Below are 20,983 nucleotides of genomic sequence, written 5' to 3' on the forward strand. Positions count from 1 at the left end.
TTCAGAGGAGCCATTAAAACATCCAACTGGAAAAAGATAGGCAAAGTTGTTTATGCAAGAACTTCACAGTGAAACCCAAGCAACCTCCTTGAAGGTGTTCAAGACAGTTTTCACACAGCTATATGGTTGCACTCTCAGTAACAAGGCCATGAGTTGGGCAAAAGCACAGGGCAAGTGGAGGGTGGTGTTACCCCATGACTTACACTTACACAGCAGCATGTCCAAGAGGTGGCTTTGCTGTTAGATATTACACAAGTCTTTTTGTTTTTCTTTTTTGGCATCCAATATTAACTTTTTAATAAACATCACTAATAATGCGGAGACTTCAGACATGTACTAGGGTGCAGGAGCTGCTGGGCTGCTGGTGAAGGGCTGCTGGGCATCTGCTGTAGTGCAAGAGAGCAGCACAGCAGTGACTGCCCTGCGAGCCAGCCCCAGCACCCTAATGGGCTGGAACTCAGGATTCATACCCTGGATTTGCAGATGTACAATACAGATGCAGCATCTTAACTGCTCATGGAAGTCCCTGATGTGGTGAGAAAGAGGCACTTGTGGGCTCAATCTCTTGTCTGCTTCGGGAGTGCAAGGCCCTGCCCAGTCATGCCCATGTGTCCCCTGGACAGCCAGCTCAAGCGGATTCATCTTCACCCAGGTCACCTAGGTGATACGATGGATGCCATCTGCATGTCTGACAGCTAGCAATGGGCCTGGGGATGCGGTCAGCTCACACAGGCATCTGGAGAGCTGGACTCATGGTGGAGGATCCAGAAGAAGGAGGGTCTTGGGCAGTCTGCGAGCAGTGGAGGGTCTGACTATGGGCAGGAATTGCTTAGGGTGTGGTGAAGGGCAGAGCAGTGGAAGCGGACACAGGAAAACAGCCCTCACTCCCAGAAACATCCTCCCTCCCAGGGGAGCAGAGGAAGGCCTGGTCCTTCATCCCCTGAACATGCATCAGGCCCCTCCAGGATGCCAGGACTTGGCAGCGGGGCTGGCATGAGATGGCAGCAGCAGGGTGACAGGGCAGGGATCCACATTACCCAGGGCAGCCTGTGCATGACCATGAAGAGGACAACACCTCCCTCATCCAGACAATGGCAGAAGAGAGTCTGGTGGCTGGAAACCAAAGCCAGGCAAACCCACGTAGCGATGGATTTTTAACAGTGACCTGTTAACAACTTCACTACAGGACCTGGAGGATTTACCACGACTGGTAATTTTGTAGTCAAGGATGTTTTTTCTAAAAGCTGGGCTTTTCTGAGGTGCGAGTGGGTTGACAGATCCAAAGGCCTGTATTTATGCAGGAGATCACATCACATTAGCTCTGCGGTCCCCTCTGACCTTGTACCTCTGAATCTATTACATTTCCAGGATAGTCATCATTGCAACAGCTAACTGCTAAAATTAGAGCTGAGTTAATGATTTAATATATTTACTTATATGATAATGTCTGATGTAAATCTGATCATTGTTATTATTATGAATTCACAGTTCTGAACACTCCTGCTCAAACAGCGCGGGGACCGAAAGGCTTAAGCAACAGATCAATGAAAATGATTAGAGGCCTGGGAAGATTTCTGTAGGAGGCAGAATTGAAAAGATTAGGACCATTTAGTTCAGAGAGGGGATGAAAAAGAGTGGACATGAAAAACCAACACAGCAGCGAAAGCCAGGTAGGCACCCCAATTTTGCACGTTTTGTGCATGCAGCAAGCTCCACTGTGCCTTGCAGTTGGTCCTGTGTGTATTTATGGGGTTGTTTCTGTTCACTAAACAAATGAGCAAAATCCTTACAGCGAGATCACCGCTGCCATCTGAAAGTCACAATTTCCAGAAAGCTGCTGCTGCAGGAAAACCTGGACATGGAAATGCAAGTGAAAGGAGCGTGCGGAGAGGATCCAGCTGGTAGAGACGGCAGGCTCAGTGGGGGTCACCGCCTGACATCCCTCCCAGCCACGTCGCAAGGCTATGCATTTACATTCCCATTCCCTTTCAGAAACCATCCGCAGGGGATGCTCCCCTGCCCCTCCTGTCCAGTTCCCACAGCAAACTCTGATTGCAGGTGGTTGAGAGCTTCCCAGTCATTTTGGACTGTTCCTCCTGACACTCCCCCGGTGCAGCCAGGAAGGAGAGGCTTCTCAACGTGAGTGCCCATGGGGCAACCCAGCTCTTGAGTTCCCTCAAAGCTCAGGACCTCGTGACAACCAGGTCCCTACCAGGGGACATGGAGAGTTAAATGACATTTCCAAACTGGCCGCATCCCACTGCTAGTCTTTCAGGCTAGCATTTTCCCAACAGACATGGTCTCGTTGATGAGGCTTTGGGCAACCTGGTCTAGTGGAGGGTGTTGGAACTAGATGATCTTTGAGATCCCTTCCAACTCAAACCATTCTATGATTCTATAATTCTATGGTTGACCCATCAGCACTGACCAAGGCACCAGCCTGGGGCTGAGATGTCCATTCACCCTGCCCACAGTGACCCGTGGTCACCTGTCCCACTGGGGTCCCCCATGCACCAACAGCCGCTTCATACTTACCCCGTGTGAGGGATAAGTCATCCAGCCCCAGTCCCCCGGGATTGTTGACGTGTCTAGCAAGTTCACTGGAAAACACAGGAGCAAAATGCTGCGTCAGAAAGCTTTCTCCCCGTCCCTGAGGGCAAGAAACCAAGCCACCACAAATGACCCCTCCTTGCACCCCACTGACTTGAGTGTCCCCTGCACTCATCAATCCATGGAGCTGCTGCCAGGGACCTGCCTGATGCTCCCCAGAACTGTTGGTTTGGGGTAGAGTTTGGGTTGGGCTGTATCAATCCTGGCCATAGGACTGAGAGCAATGTGTCCTTTTGGAGGAGAGGTGGCTGCAAACAGCAGGTTGGAGGGGATGCAGAGCAGGTCAGAGGGGATGCAAGGCAAGGAGGACCTGGGGAAACAAATTCTGAACATCAGGTTGTCCACCAGTCCCATCCTGAGCCAACACTGATGCAACCAGAGCATCATTCCTTGCTTGGACATTTCTCCTCCAGAGGCTCCACTGAGTCCTTTAGGCTCACATCCCTCCCAGCATCACCGGTTTGAAGTCTGCACTCCAGCAGCTGCTGTAATTACACACTGCGGTGCCCAGCTCCAGCACAAAGTGATCCCCCATGGTCCTGGCTGACACCCCACTGGAGAGGCCAGGCCGCGGGGGACCAGCTGCTTGAGGACGTCCATCAAAGCCAACCCTTCAAAAGCCCTGCCACCACCGGGAGCCCGGATTAATGAGGAGACACGGGCAAATCTGCAAGGAGAGGGGAGCAGCTTCTGCGGGGGGAGAGGTGATGATGCCTTTGAATGTGTTCAGGAGCTTCCCGTTGAGACCTGTGCAGTGTTAGCAGGGAGGGGAAGTGGGATGCCATGGCATCGCTGCATGCACAGGGTGAGCTGCCCCTGAGTGTCATATGCTGCCCATGAGCCGCACAACCAGATCCAGCAGCATCAGGCAGCAGAGAGCCTTGCCACTGCCTGATATCCCCCCCCAACTTCCTCAGCACCTGGGGAAGGAGCCCAATCCCCAGCTCCAGGGTACAGGTCCAGAGGGATGGAGGCTTGGGAGAGGGTGCCGGCAAGATGCCCTCACCCTTGGGAGTGACTGCAGCGGGCACCGACACCAGCGTGCCCATGCCTCGTCACCCCTCATCAGCACCAGGCTCCTTCAGGGACCTCCAGTGCCTCCAGCTTTCCCCAGCGCTCTTTGCCCTGCAGCCACCCAGTAAGGTCAAGCCCACACTGGATGCTGTGTCCATGCTGTCTGCTCTTCCTCACCCTCAAGCAGGATTAAGCTGGACCTCGAGGAAACTTGGTGCAGCATCCCTGCTGCAGCACCGCGTCTCAGCTGCTTATGGGGCTGTGGGGGGATGCTGGCCTTGGTGCAAGGCACCAGCGTGTCGCAGCAGGGATAGGACACGTTGGGACAGCGGCTCCAGACCCAGCAGAGGCTGAGCTCAGCGTGACGCTGGTCCCAGCAGCCGGAGGAACGGGTGCCACTTTCACTTACTATTACCAGGCAGGGAAAGAGAGAGGAGGGGGAGAGAGGAGCAGAGACGTGAGCTGGCTGTGAAACGCCCGGACGTCATGCTCCTGACAGAGCAGATTAGGAGCTTTTGAGGCATTTATTAATGTTAGCAGAACAATTTGAAAGAATTTCCAGGGTTTCTTATGTGACTCCATTGGCCCAACAGCAGGCTGAGCCCCTCCACTCCCTGCACGGCGCTGCTCCCACTGCTAAAGAGGCCCCTTGCCCTCAGCACGGAGTAATTACCTCAGAGATCTCAAATCCATTTTTATTTGTTATTGTTAATCTGAAGATTTTCTGCCTATTTTCCCTGGGTAATTCACCCAGCAGGAGCCAGGGCTCGGGAGTTTTCCTGCTCACAGTGCAGGAGCACGGTCCCGGTGACCCTCAGCAGGCAGGCTGCGGAGAGGGGACCGCTTTCGCAGACCCTCTCTCCCCCCCGCCATGGTCTCTGCACCCTCTTTCCCACGCTGAGATGCTCAGCGATGGACATGGCTGCCTCTTGCTGCTCTTCAGGCAGCACAAGGAGCCTGCACGGACCAGGGTCCAGCTGGAGCATCACGCCGTGGGGAACGATGCTGAGAACAGAGCAGGCATGGTGGGACGTACCCCACGCTTGTCTGCACAGCGGTGCATGGTACCTGGACCCAGCTTGCTACACCCCATCTCACCATATGGACCATATGGTTGTCACCCAACTTCATACAGACAAAGGAGCCGTCACCTTTCGGGTGCTTTGGTGCACAAATAACTAGACATGCTTGCATTCCCTGCAAACACGCCTGTGGAGCAGATTGCTCATGTCTCTTTGCAGGAAGAGGGATAAGATATTTCTTTTATTCCTCAGCCAGTGTTTCAGCCAAGTGCATAGGAGTCCTGCGCATTAAGCCTACTGCAGTGAGCATTGCACAAATACAAAGGCATTGCGTGTCCAAGAGCGCTTGTGTTAACTTACGGTATAGCACACACATCTGTGGATATGAGCATCCATCTAGCAGCACTATTACATGCTATGCTCAGATATGCAGAGGCCAAAACCTCCCAAAACCCAACCGCCCGTTTCAGGGAAAGGCTACACACCAACGCCTGTAGCAGGGGAACCTGCTGCATCGCATGCGACAAGTGCCCCATCCAGCCCCTTGCAGGTGATCTCCCAGCTGTGTCACTTCTCCAGGGGTGATGCTCAGAAAGAGCCCCTGATGAGCCCCCCCTTGATGTCGAGGGGTAAGTGAGACCACCACGAAGGACCCCTTTCAGCTGAAACCTTTCTCAGAAAATGTGCCGGTTTGGGAGACCTCTCTCCTACAGCTGGGCAATTCTGTTTGATGTTATGGACTGTCTGCACGTATCAATCTCAAACTGCGAGCTCCATTTTGTTTTCCTGAGCACCATTTTGTATTTTCCCTATTCTGTGCCTTGGCTTTGACTCGGCGTATTGAGCCAAAACACCAGGAGGTGTCAGGGGAAATTCTCGCACTGGTGGAAAAGCTGTCAAGCCTGATTGCCCATTCAAATGGAAGCACCTAGGAGCGAGCAGGTCGCTTCCCCAGCACCAACTGGGGTCTTGAGACGGAGCCTCATGCAAGGCAGACCTACTTGCTCCTGTATAAAGTTGCATCAATGTAAATGTTGCGTGAGGAGTGCACATGGCAATCTCATAGATGCAGATTATGCAGGAGTCAAAGACTAGGTGTATGTATATGATGTATACATATATAAGTATAATTTATTTATACCTACATCTTTATTTTTATATCTATATCTATATATCTATATCTGTATCTGTATCCGTACCCATATCTACCAAATTCTAAACACCACTTGGGATGATTGAGGAAGCCAAAGCAGGGTCTAGCATTCAGAGGATGTGTGTTTTGCCTGGGTCCATATACCTGTATATATAGAGTGAATGCTCAGAAACCCTTCCCTACACTTGTGCTGGTGGCCATGGCTCCTGCAGGGATGTATTACATCCCTACAGAGGCACGGGCACCTTGGGGTCCCACATCCAAGCATCCCGGGTTCAGGAATGGTGCCATGGGAGCCACAGCTGCCCAGCTCAGGGGAGCCTGTGGACCCTCAGCCCACCCGTGGGTGCATAGTGGGGCGGTGGGACAAGCCCAGGAGTGACACGCTGGGGGATGCGCTGAGCCCCGGCCTCTAGGAGAGCAGTGGGGGACCAAAGAGGGCTCTGAGCTCCCTCGCTAATTGTTAACCCACTGCGGTCTTCACTCTAATTACTCTGCCGTCTCCCTCCCAGGCAGGGGCTTTGTAGCACAGGCGTGGGGAGGAAGGGTCAGTGGGAGCAGCCCTGTTCCCTTGGGCTTCAGTTCCTCTCCATCACAACTTCAAAGGCCTCCCAAGATTCACAGCAAGGCTCCCCCCCATACAACAACGCCTTTTGCATCGATAATTAAACTCTTATCAGCAGGGTTAGGCGCTCCAGCTGCCTGCTACCCAAAGACCAGCGGGCTCAGCCCCCACAGCCCCATGCAGGTCTGCACACCCCACACCAGCCCCACAGCCCCAACCCCACTTGGTGGGGGAAGGACACGGAGAGGGTAATCTGCAGCGGGAAGAGTGTTGGGATATGGGAAAGGGGCAGGGAGAGGCTGCCGGAGAGGAGGGGGACAAGAGCCACTGGCATTCACTTCCCATCAGCTCAGGCAGGACTTTGAAGGGGCAGGTGGGGCCGGGGTGGGTCAGCTATTTGTGTCCCACCGTTTAATCCAGGGGCTTGCTGAATAGCCAGCTGTGACCTTTCCAACTTGGGAGGCAAAGCTGAGCAACAAAGCTGTGTCCTACTGGCCTCGGAGCATTGCAGGGGATGGGATGCTTCGCTTTCAGCTTCCCCCTCCCCAGAACAATATTTATCTTAAAAGAACGAAAAACAGTCATTTATTCACCAACACACGAGGCCAAGCACTGGGGCTTCAAGGTGAAAGCAGCAAGCCTGGCGGAGAGGTCAGCTCTTCCGACGTGGGAGCTGTGCGCAGGGGATGTGCCCCATGGATCCGGGTCGGCACCGCAGCAGTGGGGCGATGCTCACCAGTGCTCTGCCGTGCAAGCGGCCGCATCCAGCCAGGCTTTGTCGAGCGGCTGCTTGTCCATGAGGCTGCATGTACTAAGGACACAGCGGGGATGGTGCTCGCATCGGCACCCGCTGCCTTGGCTGCCCAGAGAGGAAATTTAGGAAAGCATTGCGGGTAGATAAAAAAGATGTCACCAAATCTGGCAGGAACGTGGGATTTCCACATTTCTGGAAATGCCAGAATCAGGCTGAAAAAAAAAATTTATTAAAAAGAAACATTTTCAAACAATTGCTGTGAAAAAGCAGTGCTGCTTTTTAGATGTGCCCTAATTCCCATTTCAGGGTTTCTTCTCAGACCTCCGGATTGTTACCGTGAACTTTCTGTATTTAATTTTATATCATTTTGTAATGCATCAGTAATGCCCATAAGGACTGCCCAGAGGGTCACCCCTTTTCAGTATACCAGGAGCAGAAGATACTTTGATGTAGGAAGAAAGCTTGTTTGTTCAATCAGTGCTAACAAAAAGCCGCAGTTCAGGTTTTAAAAATAAAATGATCAACCTGATCCTACCAGACCCTGCATGATATCACGTAAGATAATGTGCAGTGCAAGAGCATAACCTGTGGTAGGACTGAGATGTCATGAAATAATGTAAAAAAATGAAACAAAACAAAACACCCTGAATAAAGTAATTCCAAGGCTAAAAACCTTGAAATTATAGGGCAGCATTTTTTTCCCCAGAAAAAAAAAAAACCCTACATCAAAAGCTAAACAACAAAAAAATGTTCTCTCTCAGAAATATAGGTGAGAAAATATAGATGTAAAATGCTCGTGTTTCCTACTTTGAGACTCCTGATGCGTGTGTGCGGTGGGACAGCCAGGGTGAATTGGGCATGCTGGCTTAGGTGTCCCAAATTAAAGCACACACACTACCCACCACTGGGCAGGGGGTTGTAGTACCCATGTGCATCTCCACACACACAGGTTTTGGTGCAAACCGTGCATGGTCAGAGCTGGACATAAATAATTGACTGGAAATGTGAAAACCCACGGGCTGTCCCAGGGCTTGAGGATGGGGTGTACGGGGACAGACCCGAGGCTCAGAGCAAGGGGTGAGCACACATTTCCACGTTCCTAGTCCAGGAGCTTGTGCCAGTGGGGAAGGAGATATTTCGGGCTCAAGGGGCTGCTGGGCTCGTTGTAATTCAGGGCAGAAGCCAGAGGAAGAGGTGGGAAGGCTCTGGGGATGGGGGCGGTGAGAAAGGTCAGAGAGGCAAGAAATTCCATGGAAATATCCAATGTGAGCAGGGGAAGGAGCAGGACTGCAGCGAGGCTGGGGAGGGGGCTGGCACTGAGGAGAGCCAAGGGCGGCTGAAAGGTCCCTGCAGCTCTGGAGGACAGCTCTGCAGAGCTGGTGTGCCCAGGTCTGGATTTGGCCATGGGAGCCATGCAGGTCCTTTCCACCACAATGTCCCCAGCCTAAGGGACGGCAAGATGGCACGGACCCGTCCATCAGCAGAGCCGGCACAGCCACCCCTCAGCACCACATTTGGCTAAAGCCCTGCAAGATTTAATCCGTCCAACCCACACACCAGCAAAGGACAGCCGCTCGCATCCCTGGCCAGTGTCCCCAAACCCAGAAGCTCGAAGATCAGCTAAAGGACCTGCACCCGGACCAGGACTTCCCATTTTTTACCAAGTGGCAGGGACAGGGGAAATATGCTACCAGTAATGCAATATCATGACAGTCTCTAAAAATTAGACAGGAGAGTTTTCTAACACAAAATACACCCTTCTGCTTGTGGTAAGCAAAACCTGTGTGGTACAGACCCGGGGAAATGGGAGCCCTCTCCAGAGGGGTTTGTGCTGGTGGCTCCTTTGGCATCCTCTGGGTTGGTCCTCACACCAGTCCTGACTCCCTCTCCTCTTTTCTGACATTTGTTTGGTATAGTAAAATAGGCACAAATGCATTTCTTCAGCTTTAGCCGCTGAGGTTTCCAAGTTCATCTACATTTTTTGGGAGCCGAAACTCACACCAAGCAAGCCCCTGATGCCATCCCAGGTCCTTATCCCAGAGCATCTGCCCGCCTCTACACCACACACCCATTCAGTTATCTCCTGCCTGTTTGGCACATTGCAGATTTCTCACCCAAAATCAGGACTCCCCAGTGTCGCTTCCAGCCACTTCCCATGCCACCCACAGCGACTCAGGTGGACCCGGCCCTGGAGACCTGTGCCTGTAGCCCATGAGTCCATCAGAGGGACAAACCTTGCAGCACCCCAAAAAAGACACCCTGCCCTTTCCACTGACTCCTGCATCCCAGCAGTCCTAGCAAAGATTTGAATTTTATCCTCTCTGGAGGATTCACTAGAGAAATGTGGATTTTTGCAAATGTACTCACTTATCTGGATTATCTGAAGGGGCTTTGGATGGCAGTTTTTCAGGCTGTCAGATGCTTTTTCCCTAATTTCTCTGAGGACGTCTTTTGCTTTCACACCAGTTGGCCACCCTAAACCATGCTTAGCTGTTTTTACCCCAGTGGCATTTTTAAAGAAAGTTAATTTCTTTTAAAGGCAATTACTTTGCTCTCTTAAAAATAGTTTTCTAAGCCAGAACATTTTCATGGACAAAAATACCAATACTAAAAACATTTGAGGGGACAGACTAAATATCTCATGCCACTGGTAATGAAATATCATGAGAGACCTTAAAAACTGCACAGGAGGATTTCCTAACACAAAAGGTATCACATTGGAGGAAGGCTCCAGTGACTTGTGTGTGCCCTTGGTGCCGGGACGGAGCTGGTCTGTCCATCTGCAGACAGTACTGTTGCCACTCACTTGCATAGTTAAGGCATTTTAAATATGAGAAACTGGAGGTAGAGCAGAGGATACAGGCACAGCCGTGATACCAGGGCTGGAGGAAAAAAACAGAGAGAGGGGAACCTGCAGAGCCTGATCTGCTCGTGCCCACGAGGGGAGCGAGGCACCCGGTTGCACTCAGGGTACTTTCATGGCAAAAAAACACGGGCTCTTTAATCTAGCAAGAAAAGCCTAACAAGAACAAATGGCTGGAAGGTGAAGCCAGGCAAATTTGTATCAGGGAAAAGAGGGGTCCAATTTTTTAAGGCTGAGGCTGATGAGCCATTGGAACGGATCATTAAAGGCAGGGATGGGTCTGCCTGTGCCGACATCTTCAGATAGATGCTGAATACCTTTCTGGACTGTATCCCCGGGCCAAACACAGTTAATTAGGCTTTACTGGTGTGGCTGGACCTGAGCCATAAAGGAGTTACATCCTTTATGTGGTTATTTATGACCTTAAGTACCGTACATTTACACAAGCAGGACATAGAGGGTTTTTTTTGTTTCTTTTTGAAGGAAATACAACTGCATGATCCCACCGCTCACTTTTGAACTACCAGGGCTGAAGGGGTTAATTGTTTCTCTGTGACAGAGGAATAATTTTGAGTGTTGGTCATGCAAACACACTGGGGTTAGGAGAATGAACTATCAAAAACTGTCAGGGTATGAATAGAGTTATCATATGAATGGATTTGCCCCCGGAGATAAAGGCAGCACCGAAGGCTGCCAGCGAGGCGAGCAAGCACGTAGGAAACACAGGACCTGACCGAAACAAAGAGCAGAGGTGTCAGGATGTCTTGATGAAACCGGCGCTCCCTGGAGTCCTGCCGGCCTGGACCCGCAGGCACCGACCCCAGCGAGATGTGTGGGACGAGCCTCTCTGCCTCCCCCCGTGCCTGAGCATCCTTTGGGGCTGGGGTTCGTTGTTTTCTGATTCTTTTTTTTTTCTTTTTCTTTTGGGTAAAATATTTTTCTAATCATTTCTCAGCGATCGAAAAAATAGGGAATTCCTTCGTCCCTGTAGTAATTCATCAGGTTTTCAGTTGTACTTAAATTTGGATTCTTCAGATCTACTTCCACCATCACCAGAATGGGTGCCCATTTATTTTCACTGTAAATAAACCCTTCACAATTTCAGAAAACAAGAATTCAAGGAGAATGAAAAATGCTCACAGAGTAGGTGCATTTTGCGTGCTGTTGTGTTATTTTCCTGCAAATTTTGGGGTTTGGTTTTCCAGAAGTTTTGTAAGCTATTAATACAAGAAGGACATGAATGAAAACTAAATCAGAAAGACATCCCCCATGAGCCTACCTAAAATCATGCAAGTATTTGCTTTATATCAGCATTTTGAGAGCAATCAAAAAATTACACACCCCAAAAATGATTTTTTTTTTTTTTCCAAACATAGCCCAAATCAGGTCCCTGTTCTAAACTAATGCTTTTCCATCCCCTGTCACCAAAACTCTGTATACCTAAATCCTCTTGTTTCCTGTTCTTAGGGAGGAACACGGCATCCTCACAGCCTTTTTACAACTGAAAAAGCTATTTCCTCTCCCTTTCAGAGCTTGGCTTCTCCCACAGCCCCAACTTCATCATTGCTACAGAAGGGGTAGAAAAGTGGCATTGAATAAACACACAGACAAGTTTTTACCTCTTTTTCTGTTTGAGCAGAGGGGCAATTAATGAGATTACAATCGAGAGATTAGCAGGGGAGGTTGCCACAAACCCTTCCTCTGGCCCCCGTTTCGGCAGCCAGCAAGCCGCTGGGTTTTCCCAAGGACCCTGTTCTCTCCAGCGCCCCATCCCTGTAGCAGGGAGAAAGAAAACATCTCCATCACCGACCCCATGGTGTGGGGAAAAGGTGAGCATCCCTGTGTCAACAGCTCTGCATCCTCCCCAGTGCGCTCCCCATGCATCACCCTGTCCCCATCCCCTGCTGCTTGCCTCGGCCACCTCTACGTGCCCCGAAAAGCCAGAGATGTCTCCAGGTCTCCCTTCCCTGCTGCACCATGTTCCCTGCCGAGTTAGCACCCAAGCTCACTCACGGGCCATGGGGTCTGCGCTGCGATGGGGAGGAAGGTCGCCCACCTCATGGACGGAGGGCAGAGCTGAGCCGGAGGCATCACCTGGGAGGGAGCAGACCCCAGCAGCAGCATTTGACGTGCCATTTTCTGGCAGAAAATACAATTTAGTCACCCTCCCAGACAAGCCCAAAATGTGGTAATTTCTACTCTTCTGATTTTGTTTCAATACAGCAAAAATACTTCATATTTTATTATCCAACTTCACTTCATGGTGTGATATAAAATAACCACTTGAATATTTTTGCCTATGCAACTTGGTGTGTAATAGTGTAAATATTGAATCTATCACACTATCTTCATATTATTGAAAATAACTTTTCTACCTCCCTGCTCTAAAGGAATTTAACAATATTTCAGACAAAATTTTTTCAGTGATCCAAATGAAAATCTTCCACATCCTGCAAATTTTCACCCATCTAGAAAATATCTGAGTTTAGGCTTTCAATGCATTTCGCAATGGCTGCGGCGCTGAAATGTGGGGATTTCCCATGGAATGGCGATTCCCTTTTTCTCCCATTTCCAGGACACTCACTGCATGCAAGACTGAAAGGAATAAAAAATAGAAGCTCAAAACTTCTTGGAACAAATCTTTCAGGAAAGAGAAAGACACTGGGAGCTCTTGGAACAGGAAGAAAATCAGACTGAAGTCGTTTCTTCAGGTTAATGCACATCTTTATATACCAATTGCCTCCCAATATGCACAAGCAGAATGCAGCACACACCGGCCTTAAATTTGCTTTGCGGCTGTAATTTTCTACCCCGCAGCTCTTAAACGAGCATTGGGCTTGCTGGGTAACACTGCCAGAGATGCACGGCCAGAAGCAGACTGGCTGTGGCAGCAGGCAAAGGTCACGGTCAGCAGCAGCGGGGCACTTTCGTGCACCACAGCTACACCCTCACACCGTGCCCGCATGTGCCACACGCTGTAGAAGTGGGGTAGCAAAGCCCAGCACAGTTGGAGTGCAGGAGACACCAGGGCTGTGCTGCACTTTGCAGCATCTCCCCACATTTCTAGCCCCATCCCCATGCCAGGGTGCTCAACAATCTGCACCGCAACTGCCCCGGCACGGATGCTGCCACCAGCCTGTCCCAGCACCCTGAGATGTGGGTGCTGGCAGGAGCCTGCAGCCACATCGCCAGCTGCGCTGCCCAAACGCAGGGCCTGGCTGGCACTGAGCTGCCCTGTGCCACCAGAGCTGTGCCCCAGTACCCGCGGAGGCACGAGCATCCTTGAGGTGGTGGACAGAGCACCACCAGCTTTCTGCAGGATCCCACGCATTGTCGTGGCGCCACCCAGCACCTTCTGCCTGGTCTAACCCAGATCCAGCCTGCTTGGTCCTCCCCAGAGCCTGGCTGACCCCCAGCCCCACGCACCCCCCCCGCCCAAGTCGGGGAAAGCCTTCCTTTCCAAAAAGTCTTGCAGGAAACTCAGGTCTTTCCCAGCTGCGGACAGGCAGACAGCAGTCCAGGGCCTGGCTGTCCATACAGATGCCATAAAACCCACCCCAGCAGCCAGCGATCTCCTCCATGGAGGGAAGCAAAGAGGCCCCAGCCTCACTCACCCATGCCCAGGGTTAGCCGAGAGCCTGGGGCAGCATGGGCAGCATCCTGCACAGCACTCAGCCCAGGGCTCGGGACACAGGCAGCTGCTGCACCATGGAGTGGAGGGTGAGCAAGGACTGGAGGTGTCGGGGTGCTGGGCTCCCATTCTGCACCTGCACAGCCCGTCCCCAGCAGTGAGACCCAATGCATCCCCCTGCAAGGGCAGGAACGCCAGTGGGGAAAGGAGCAGGATGAGCGCCAGGAAGCAGACAGCTGGCAGAAAACAGGGTTAGGACCAGCAAATAGCTGGAAACGGGAAATACAGGTGAGGAAGACAGGCTGGGTGGGAGGGGAGGTGGGGGTGGGTGTTGGAAGATGGCAGCACGAGCAGAGACCTTGCCCGGCAGGATGTCACAAAGTGCACAAGGCATCGTGGTGCCCGCCCGTGGGCCTCGGCTTGCCGGAAGGGCGTCAGGGATGCAGGGCAGGAGAAGGGAGGGATGCCACTGCCACTGCCGGACAGGGACACTGGCACGGGGGCTCACTGCGGAGGGCTGCGCCATGCTGGCCATGGCTCTCAGACGTAGCAGAAGGGAGGAAGGATGCTGCTGCCAGTGCCAAGGACACACTCGGGAGCGGGAACAGCAGATCTCCGGGTGATGAAGATCAGCAGACCTGGGAAGCAGCCATGCCGCCGCTGCCAGTGTGGAAGGATGCAGGCAAGCAGGTGGGTGGCAGGCAGCTGGAGCAGTGCTGCTGAAGCCAAGGGGGGCCCAGGATGCCGGAGCAGGGTTGCACTGCCGACAAGGGCCAGGGATGAGCACAGCCGGCGGCAGCAGTGTGGAGCGTCTGGGTGGCAGGAGCAGGCCTGACGGTGCTGACACTGAGATGTCGAGAGATGGTCCCTGGCTGCATCCCTGCTTCCCACTTCAGAAGTTTCCAGCCCTTTCCCTCACGACAAGTTTCCCACCTGAGTGCCCTTCCATCTTCCAGCACCCTCTGCATGCCTTCCCATGCCCACCCGCTTGCTCCATCACAGCCCACGCCGCCCGGCCAGCACGCACAGCCCTGCGCTGCCGGCAGCTCTGGTGATGGGGATCGCCACGGCTGAGCTGGTGCCTGTGTCCCTGTCCCCTCTGCAGCCACCCCTGCACGCTGCAGCAGAGCCCTTGCAGGGGAGGCCAGGCAGAGCTGGCAGGCGTTGCTGCAGAAATCAAGTCCTCCTGCCCAGCTCCGAAGTTTAGCCTCCGGTGCAAAAGCTCCAGGATCAACAAACTCAGGCAGGCAGGAACCTGGAGCTGTGCTCCCCTGGGAGCAGGGAAAAGCTAAGCCTGCCAGACCCAGCAAGCCCATACGGATGCATCCAAACAGCTGCAGAGATCCTGCGGGTCCCCCCAACAGTGCCCTGTCGTGACAGGGCCACCCCCGTTCCTACCTTCACTGGTGGTGGCAGAGAGGCAGGCAGCCAAAGCGATGACGATGGAGAGCGAGGATGTCAGATCCCTCTGTGCCCATGCCATGGTCCGGCGGGGCCACCAGGCACGGGACAGGGCCACCTCGTTTGTCCCAGCACCTCTGCGAGCGAGCGCCCAGAGCTACGGCACACGCCGGCTAATGCAAAGGCACTTTGCGCACATTGCTCGCATCCACACAGGCGAGCAGCTCGGCAGGGAGGGAGCAGCCTGCCTGTCACCGCTCACAAGCCAATGGGGTGGGTGGGCTCTGCAGTGAGCCCCCCTTCCCACGCTATACGCACACGCTGTACCCAGCCCGAGCATCAGGACGGCAGGCTCCCACTCCCCCCTGCCATCCGTCCTCCCTCCCTCATGATGATCGAGCAGCCCCCGCTGCTTCTCACGCTCCTCATCCCTCTTTGCTGCTCTCGTCCGGCTGCTGCTGAAGTCGAACTTGTAGCCTGAGCTGTGATCCAGTGGAGAGCTCCTTGCTCGGTCCGGGTCAGGCGTGAAGGGGATGGGGTTACCCTTCAGTCCCAGTGGGCACAGAGAGGAAAATCCCTTGCCTGTGCTCCCCTTGCATGGCTGGGACTGGGGCAGGCAGGCAGAACCTGTCCCCCTTGATGCTTTTCATGCCACATCCTCCTGGGACAGACAGACAGACAGACACTCCCCGCTCACCCTGGAGCTGGGGCCGCAGGAGCAAGGGACAACACGGCCAGGGCTCACAACACCCAGCCTATTTACAGCCGCGTTGGCCACCTGAGACAGGGCAAACACTTTCAAAAGCAGAGTTAGGGAGGACACAGCAGTCATTCCACCGTGGGAAAGGCCAGGCGCTGGGCAAGGGGACCCTGTGACGGGGGTCTGGGCTGCCTCGGGATCACAGAGCATCCTCCCCACAGTCCTGCTGAGGAAGCCTCTGCGTCCCTCTTGTTTGGAGCTACCAGAATTGCCAAGCTGGGTGAGTACCTTGCTCAGCATTAAACACTCGGCATCTGTCAACAGACCCCCTACAGTGGCCACGACTGTTTCCCCATCTAAATGCTGAACGATCACTAATACCTGCCCATGGTAACCACAGATGCTGACTCCCACCTATGCCACGTGCGGTGGGGTTATTCACTCTTCCATGCGCTCAAGGCCAGGGGACCAAGGTGTGATTGCAGCACTCCCCTGCCCCCAGCAACCCACCCCAGGAAAAGGCAAGTGAGGGAGGATGAGCATCTCTGTTGACTCTCAGGCCATCCCTTGGATAAAGCTCACCCCAGACTTGTTCAGTGGGCTTGGGGTAGGGGTGAGGGAAGTGTCACACACCCTCCACTCCACCCTGGATCCCAGTGTGTTCCCTGGAGATGCTGGACCCCATGCTGGGCACCCACGGCGCTGCCAACTGCTTCCTACATGCTGGGGTGAGAGGGGCTCCCTGCCCACCTCACAGCATGCAGTGGCAACAATTCCCCATTCAGAAGGGATGAGGATTGTGCCTGCAGGGACACGTCTGCACCACTCATCACCAGGACCTGGGAAAGGCCCAGGGCATCAGGTTCATCCAGGTTTTTCGCTCTGCCAGCCTGGGAAGCTGTCCGTCCAGAGACAGCGCTGGAGAGATCCTGTCATCAGTGGTATCATGGGATGGGCTTGCAGAGCGGCTCAGGCAGGGACACAGCCATGGCTTTGGGAGGACTCCAGCAGCTCCCAAGGCAGCTGGCAGAGGCTGAGCAGTGCTGCGCAGCTAAGCAGTGGTCTTTGCAGTGGACCTTGGAGCAAAGGGGGCAGGGACGATGGTTTCTGAATAGCACCAAGCCACCAGGAAGCCCCAGAGCAGCGCTGATGCCTTGATGATTGCACCCCTGCAGCTGGTGGGAGAGCTGATTTTCAGCCAGATATTGCATTGCTACTCCAACCCGGCAATCGCCCTGTGCTGAAAGGGCTTGTCACAGCTTGGTGCTGGATCATAGAATTATAGAATGGTTTGGGTTGGAAGGGGCCTCAAAGCCCATCTAGTTCCACGCCCCTGCCATGGGCAGGGACACCCTCCACTAGCCCAGGTTGCCCAAAGCCTCGTCCAACCTGGCCTTGAACACTTCCAGGGATGGGGATCCCTCAACTCTTTGTCACCCAGTGCCCAAGCAGTGCCAGGCATGCTGAAGGGACACCATCCACACAGCCACCATCTCAGTCCCAAGCTCTGGAAAGAAACCTCTGGGTAGGCAGAAGCCAGCTTTGGACTTGCAGTACTGAGTGATGCCCACTCCCAGTGTGATGCTCTAACGTGGGCGTTAACCCTGCAGACCTCCAACACAACCCAGGCACCCACACAGGCTCTCCAGTCCCCTGGTGCCATCCCAGCCCCACGTATCCCAGGAATGTGGGTCCTCCAGGTCTTGCAGAGATGCCCAGGGCTACCAGATATTGCACCTCTCTGCAGCTTTTGGCTTTGCCGTGACGTGAGATCCTAGAGAAGCTGTGATTGTTGGGCACTGTTACAGAGTGTAAAGTGGCTTTGCAGGAGCCAGGGCACAGTGAATCCAGAATAGCGTGCCCCAAATCCCTCCCAGGGAACGGGAGGCCTCTCAGATACACTGTCAGCTTTGGAGAGAGAGGATGACGTGTAGTGGGGTGCCTGCGTGCTGTGGTGGGTGCAGCAGGGTGCTGAGCCTTGGCACAGGACTGTGCTGGCTCAGTGTGAACTGTGTACCATAACGTAGTGCATGCACGCAGAGCACCAAAGTGGTGTGGGGGTAGGGGCAGGCATCCTGGTTTCACTGGACGCTTGGTTTTGCATTCAGGATGTGCCACATGTGCATAATTAGGATGTGTGCCTGGAGCCTGGGCACTGTCAGGAGTGTGTGAGCTGGTACAGGATGCAAATGCTTGTTCAAAGATCCTGGGATGCTCCTGTCTGGAAACACGGACTGTTTCCATACCAGGATCCATGTGCAGCTGCAGACACACTCACAAGGCATCCCAGGAACACCAAACAGCCCAGGAACCAGACACATGGAGGGCATCATGACAGGTTTCCTGGCCCTCCTCTCCACCTGCATCCCTCCCCAGGCTCCCAATCACCTCTCCCTGGCCTGAGCTGGATGGGGCATGACATACACCCACCAGCTACCTCCCCCATCTCACTGCGTGCTGCTGCTTCCAACCTCGGTGAGTCTCTTGCCATCGGCACGTCCCTCAGACGTGGTCCCGCACCTGGCTGTCACGGAGATGGGGAGGATATTTATAGATGCTGCGGATAGAGGAAAGCGCAGCTCAGACAGGGAGGATCAGCAAAGGAGAGGAGCCAAGCTTGGCTACACCCCCCTTTTAGCACAATCCAGGTTATTGCACACTTACCAGGGAGACCACAGTCTCCTCGCTAACTCAGCTGCTCAGACCTGAGTGGCTGCTGCCCTTTTCACCCAGCTTTGCACCCAGGGATTACCCATCACAGCCCTGCAAGAGCAAATCTGTGCCTGGACTAGCAGGGAGGGCAGCTCTGCCGGCCTCTGGTGTCCCTGCTCCTCCCTAGCTAGGAAAGCAATGTCCGGGCACTTCTGGTCTCCTGGAGCGTTTGGAGGGCCAGGCGCCTCTGGGTCAGGGCCGGTGCAGGCAGCCTGGGTGGCAGAGTCATTAAGGGAATGGCACCATCTCCAGGACACGTGCCACTCAGTGATGGGCCACCAGCAGACCCAGGACCCCCACTCCCACCCGTGCAGAGAAGGGGATGCTCAGGGCAGGGACAAGAGCCATGCTGCAGGTCTCTGTAACCCCCCAATGCCTGTCCATCCATCTGTCCCCTGCTGTATATCTCTTTTGCAGAAGGAGGAGTGCCAAGAGATGATGGGACATGGGTGCCCTCTCCCAAACCAAATGTACATCCCTGCCCCACTCACAAGGTGTCTGTGGGAGGAGGAGGAGGATGAGCTGAGCCCTGAGCACAGGCAACACTCCTGGTAAAGCACTGCGCCCCTGTGGGTGGGGAGACAGGACTCCTGGGGGGCTTTCCACACACAGATGGCCATGCACAATAACCCCTCCATCTCTTGCACAGGCAACAGCCCTGAATCCATAAAAATGGGATTGATTAAACAAGTCGGGGTCCTACTGCTTTTGCTCCCCTGCCCTTAGCCCTCCCCTCAGGCGTCCCCAGCAAAGCCCCAGGAGTAGCAGGACAGGAGGGGGGTGCTGGACCCATGCAGGTGCTACATCCCCCTCTGCACTTTCATGTGGCTGTGGCATCCACCAGCAAAACTTGCATTTGGTGCCCTGGCCTGACCTGTTAGCAGTAATTCCCAGTGAACTTCAGTGCACCCTGCGTAAGGATGCATGTGGACAGCCACCTACTATATAAACGTGCCAACAAGTTATCTACACAGATACATCAAGTCATCTGGAGCAATATCCGTGCTACGTCAGAATCACCGTAATTCCTCGTGCTGTATCAGGGATGGGGCAGCAAGGTTGAGGATCGCAGGAACCATGTATCACCTCCTCCCTGCCCCCTGGGGCAGCCTGCACCGGGCTCTTCCTTCTCCAGTGCCCTGGATTTTAATTTTCCGAATGTATCGGGTCCCTTTTTTGGCAAGGTGCCCGCCCTGAGGGGCTGGCAGAGTGGTGCCCTCCCCGCTTGCCCCAATGCTCCCTAGGGCTCACCAGTATCCCCATCACCCCCGGCCTCTTCCCCAACGGAGCAGCCGTCAAGCCAGCATCTTTCACGAGATGCCATGGCCGAGCATCCCACCCGGCCCATCACCATGACCAGGCAGAGGGTCAGAGGGTGCTTCATCCCTCCCCGTTACCGCAGGCGGGTGCCCAGTTCCGTCCATTAACACCAGTGGAGAGGGTCAGCCCTCGGCATCAGTCACGCTGAGGCACAACTGTGGGAGGCCCTTGGCCAGCTGAGCAATCAGCGCCCAATTAATTCAGGTCAAGGCTGGGGAGGCCTGGCATGCCTTTCTTCCTTGTCATTATCAGAAATGCTGTGTATTAATATCCTTTATATTAAAAAAAATAATCTTATCATAATTTTTCCTCATTGAAGGAGATGGTTTGGAATTGGAATTGAGACAAACACAAGCCAGGAGCACCGGCTGCAGAAGGGGAGAGTTTAAGAAAGGCCTTTTGGTAATATCCATCGTTCCCTTATCAGTGAGGATATTAAATGTATTGAAATGCTAAGCAGCTCTTTAACGGCTGTCTCTGATTTTCATTAAACAAGCAGGGGATGAGCAGGAGGGAAGGGGATGCAGCACTGTTCTCTCTCTAAGAAATTCTGATTGCTGGATATTAACGGCATTAGTGTTCTTTTATCCAAGAAGGCCGAGGTTGTGCTTGCCTTCTTGCCTGTTTTCCATCTTGCTGAAGTGGAGCTAGGTGCCTGCTCCCTAAGGTGGGTGCACGGTTGCTACGAAGCTGTTAGGGATGAGGATTGTATAGAGATGCAAAGCAAGGTCCTCCCAGGGAATGTTTTTTTGGTGCCAGCTTCTCCAAGCCCCACCACGTTCATGCTGCCCAAAAGGAGATATATGCTCATGCCTTGATGGAGCAGCCTGGTCCTGAGAAGAGGGGATAGGCAGTCAGGAGAAGTTCAGCCCAAGTGAAATCACCACAGTACCCCCAGGGCCAGGCTGGAAGCATCGCCTGCAAACCTGGTAATAGCACAGACTTTATCCTGAGGGATGCTGAGGGATGTGCTGCCCCTTGGAGATGGATATGGCAGTTAAGTCCTGGTGATCCCCAGGCATCTCCAGGCATGGAGAAAAACGCATCTGTGCCCTGTCTGAAGGGAGGTCTGGGGAACATCACTGCCCCCTTCTAAAGTGTCCCCCTGCATCCAGCGCTGTAATGACCTCAGGGACCATCCATCATGGGGGACACTGCTGTGGAGAGCATTGGAGGAAAGCCATCACAGCAGGTAGTGTCACTGCATGGGCACACAGCGGGGCTGGGGCCACACAGAG

At 53.7% G+C, this 20,983-nt stretch overlaps 1 protein-coding gene across 4 annotated transcripts in view; it reads right to left on the reverse strand.

Moving 5' to 3' along the window:
• Nucleotides 1-15,255, reverse strand: part of EPHA8 (EPH receptor A8) — a 49,372-nt gene extending 34,117 nt beyond the window's left edge. For 2 of the 4 annotated variants that reach the window (XR_008580090.1, XM_054849558.1), the window contains exons 1-2: nucleotides 15,011-15,255; nucleotides 2,536-2,600 (exon numbers count right to left, since the gene is read on the reverse strand). Coding sequence is in view for 2 of the 4 variants with exons in the window: in XM_054849558.1 (XP_054705533.1) it covers nucleotides 2,536-2,600; nucleotides 15,011-15,095 (150 nt within the window). In the remaining 2 variants the exon portion in view is untranslated. The remainder of the gene's footprint in view (nucleotides 1-2,535; nucleotides 2,601-15,010) is intronic. The other 2 variants (XM_054849560.1, XM_054849559.1) reach the window with 2 other exon arrangements.
• Nucleotides 15,256-20,983: the final 5,728 nt, after the last annotated feature.

Source organism: Grus americana, chromosome 21 (assembly GCF_028858705.1).
Source record: "Grus americana isolate bGruAme1 chromosome 21, bGruAme1.mat, whole genome shotgun sequence".
Taxonomy (NCBI): Eukaryota; Metazoa; Chordata; class Aves; order Gruiformes; family Gruidae; genus Grus; species Grus americana.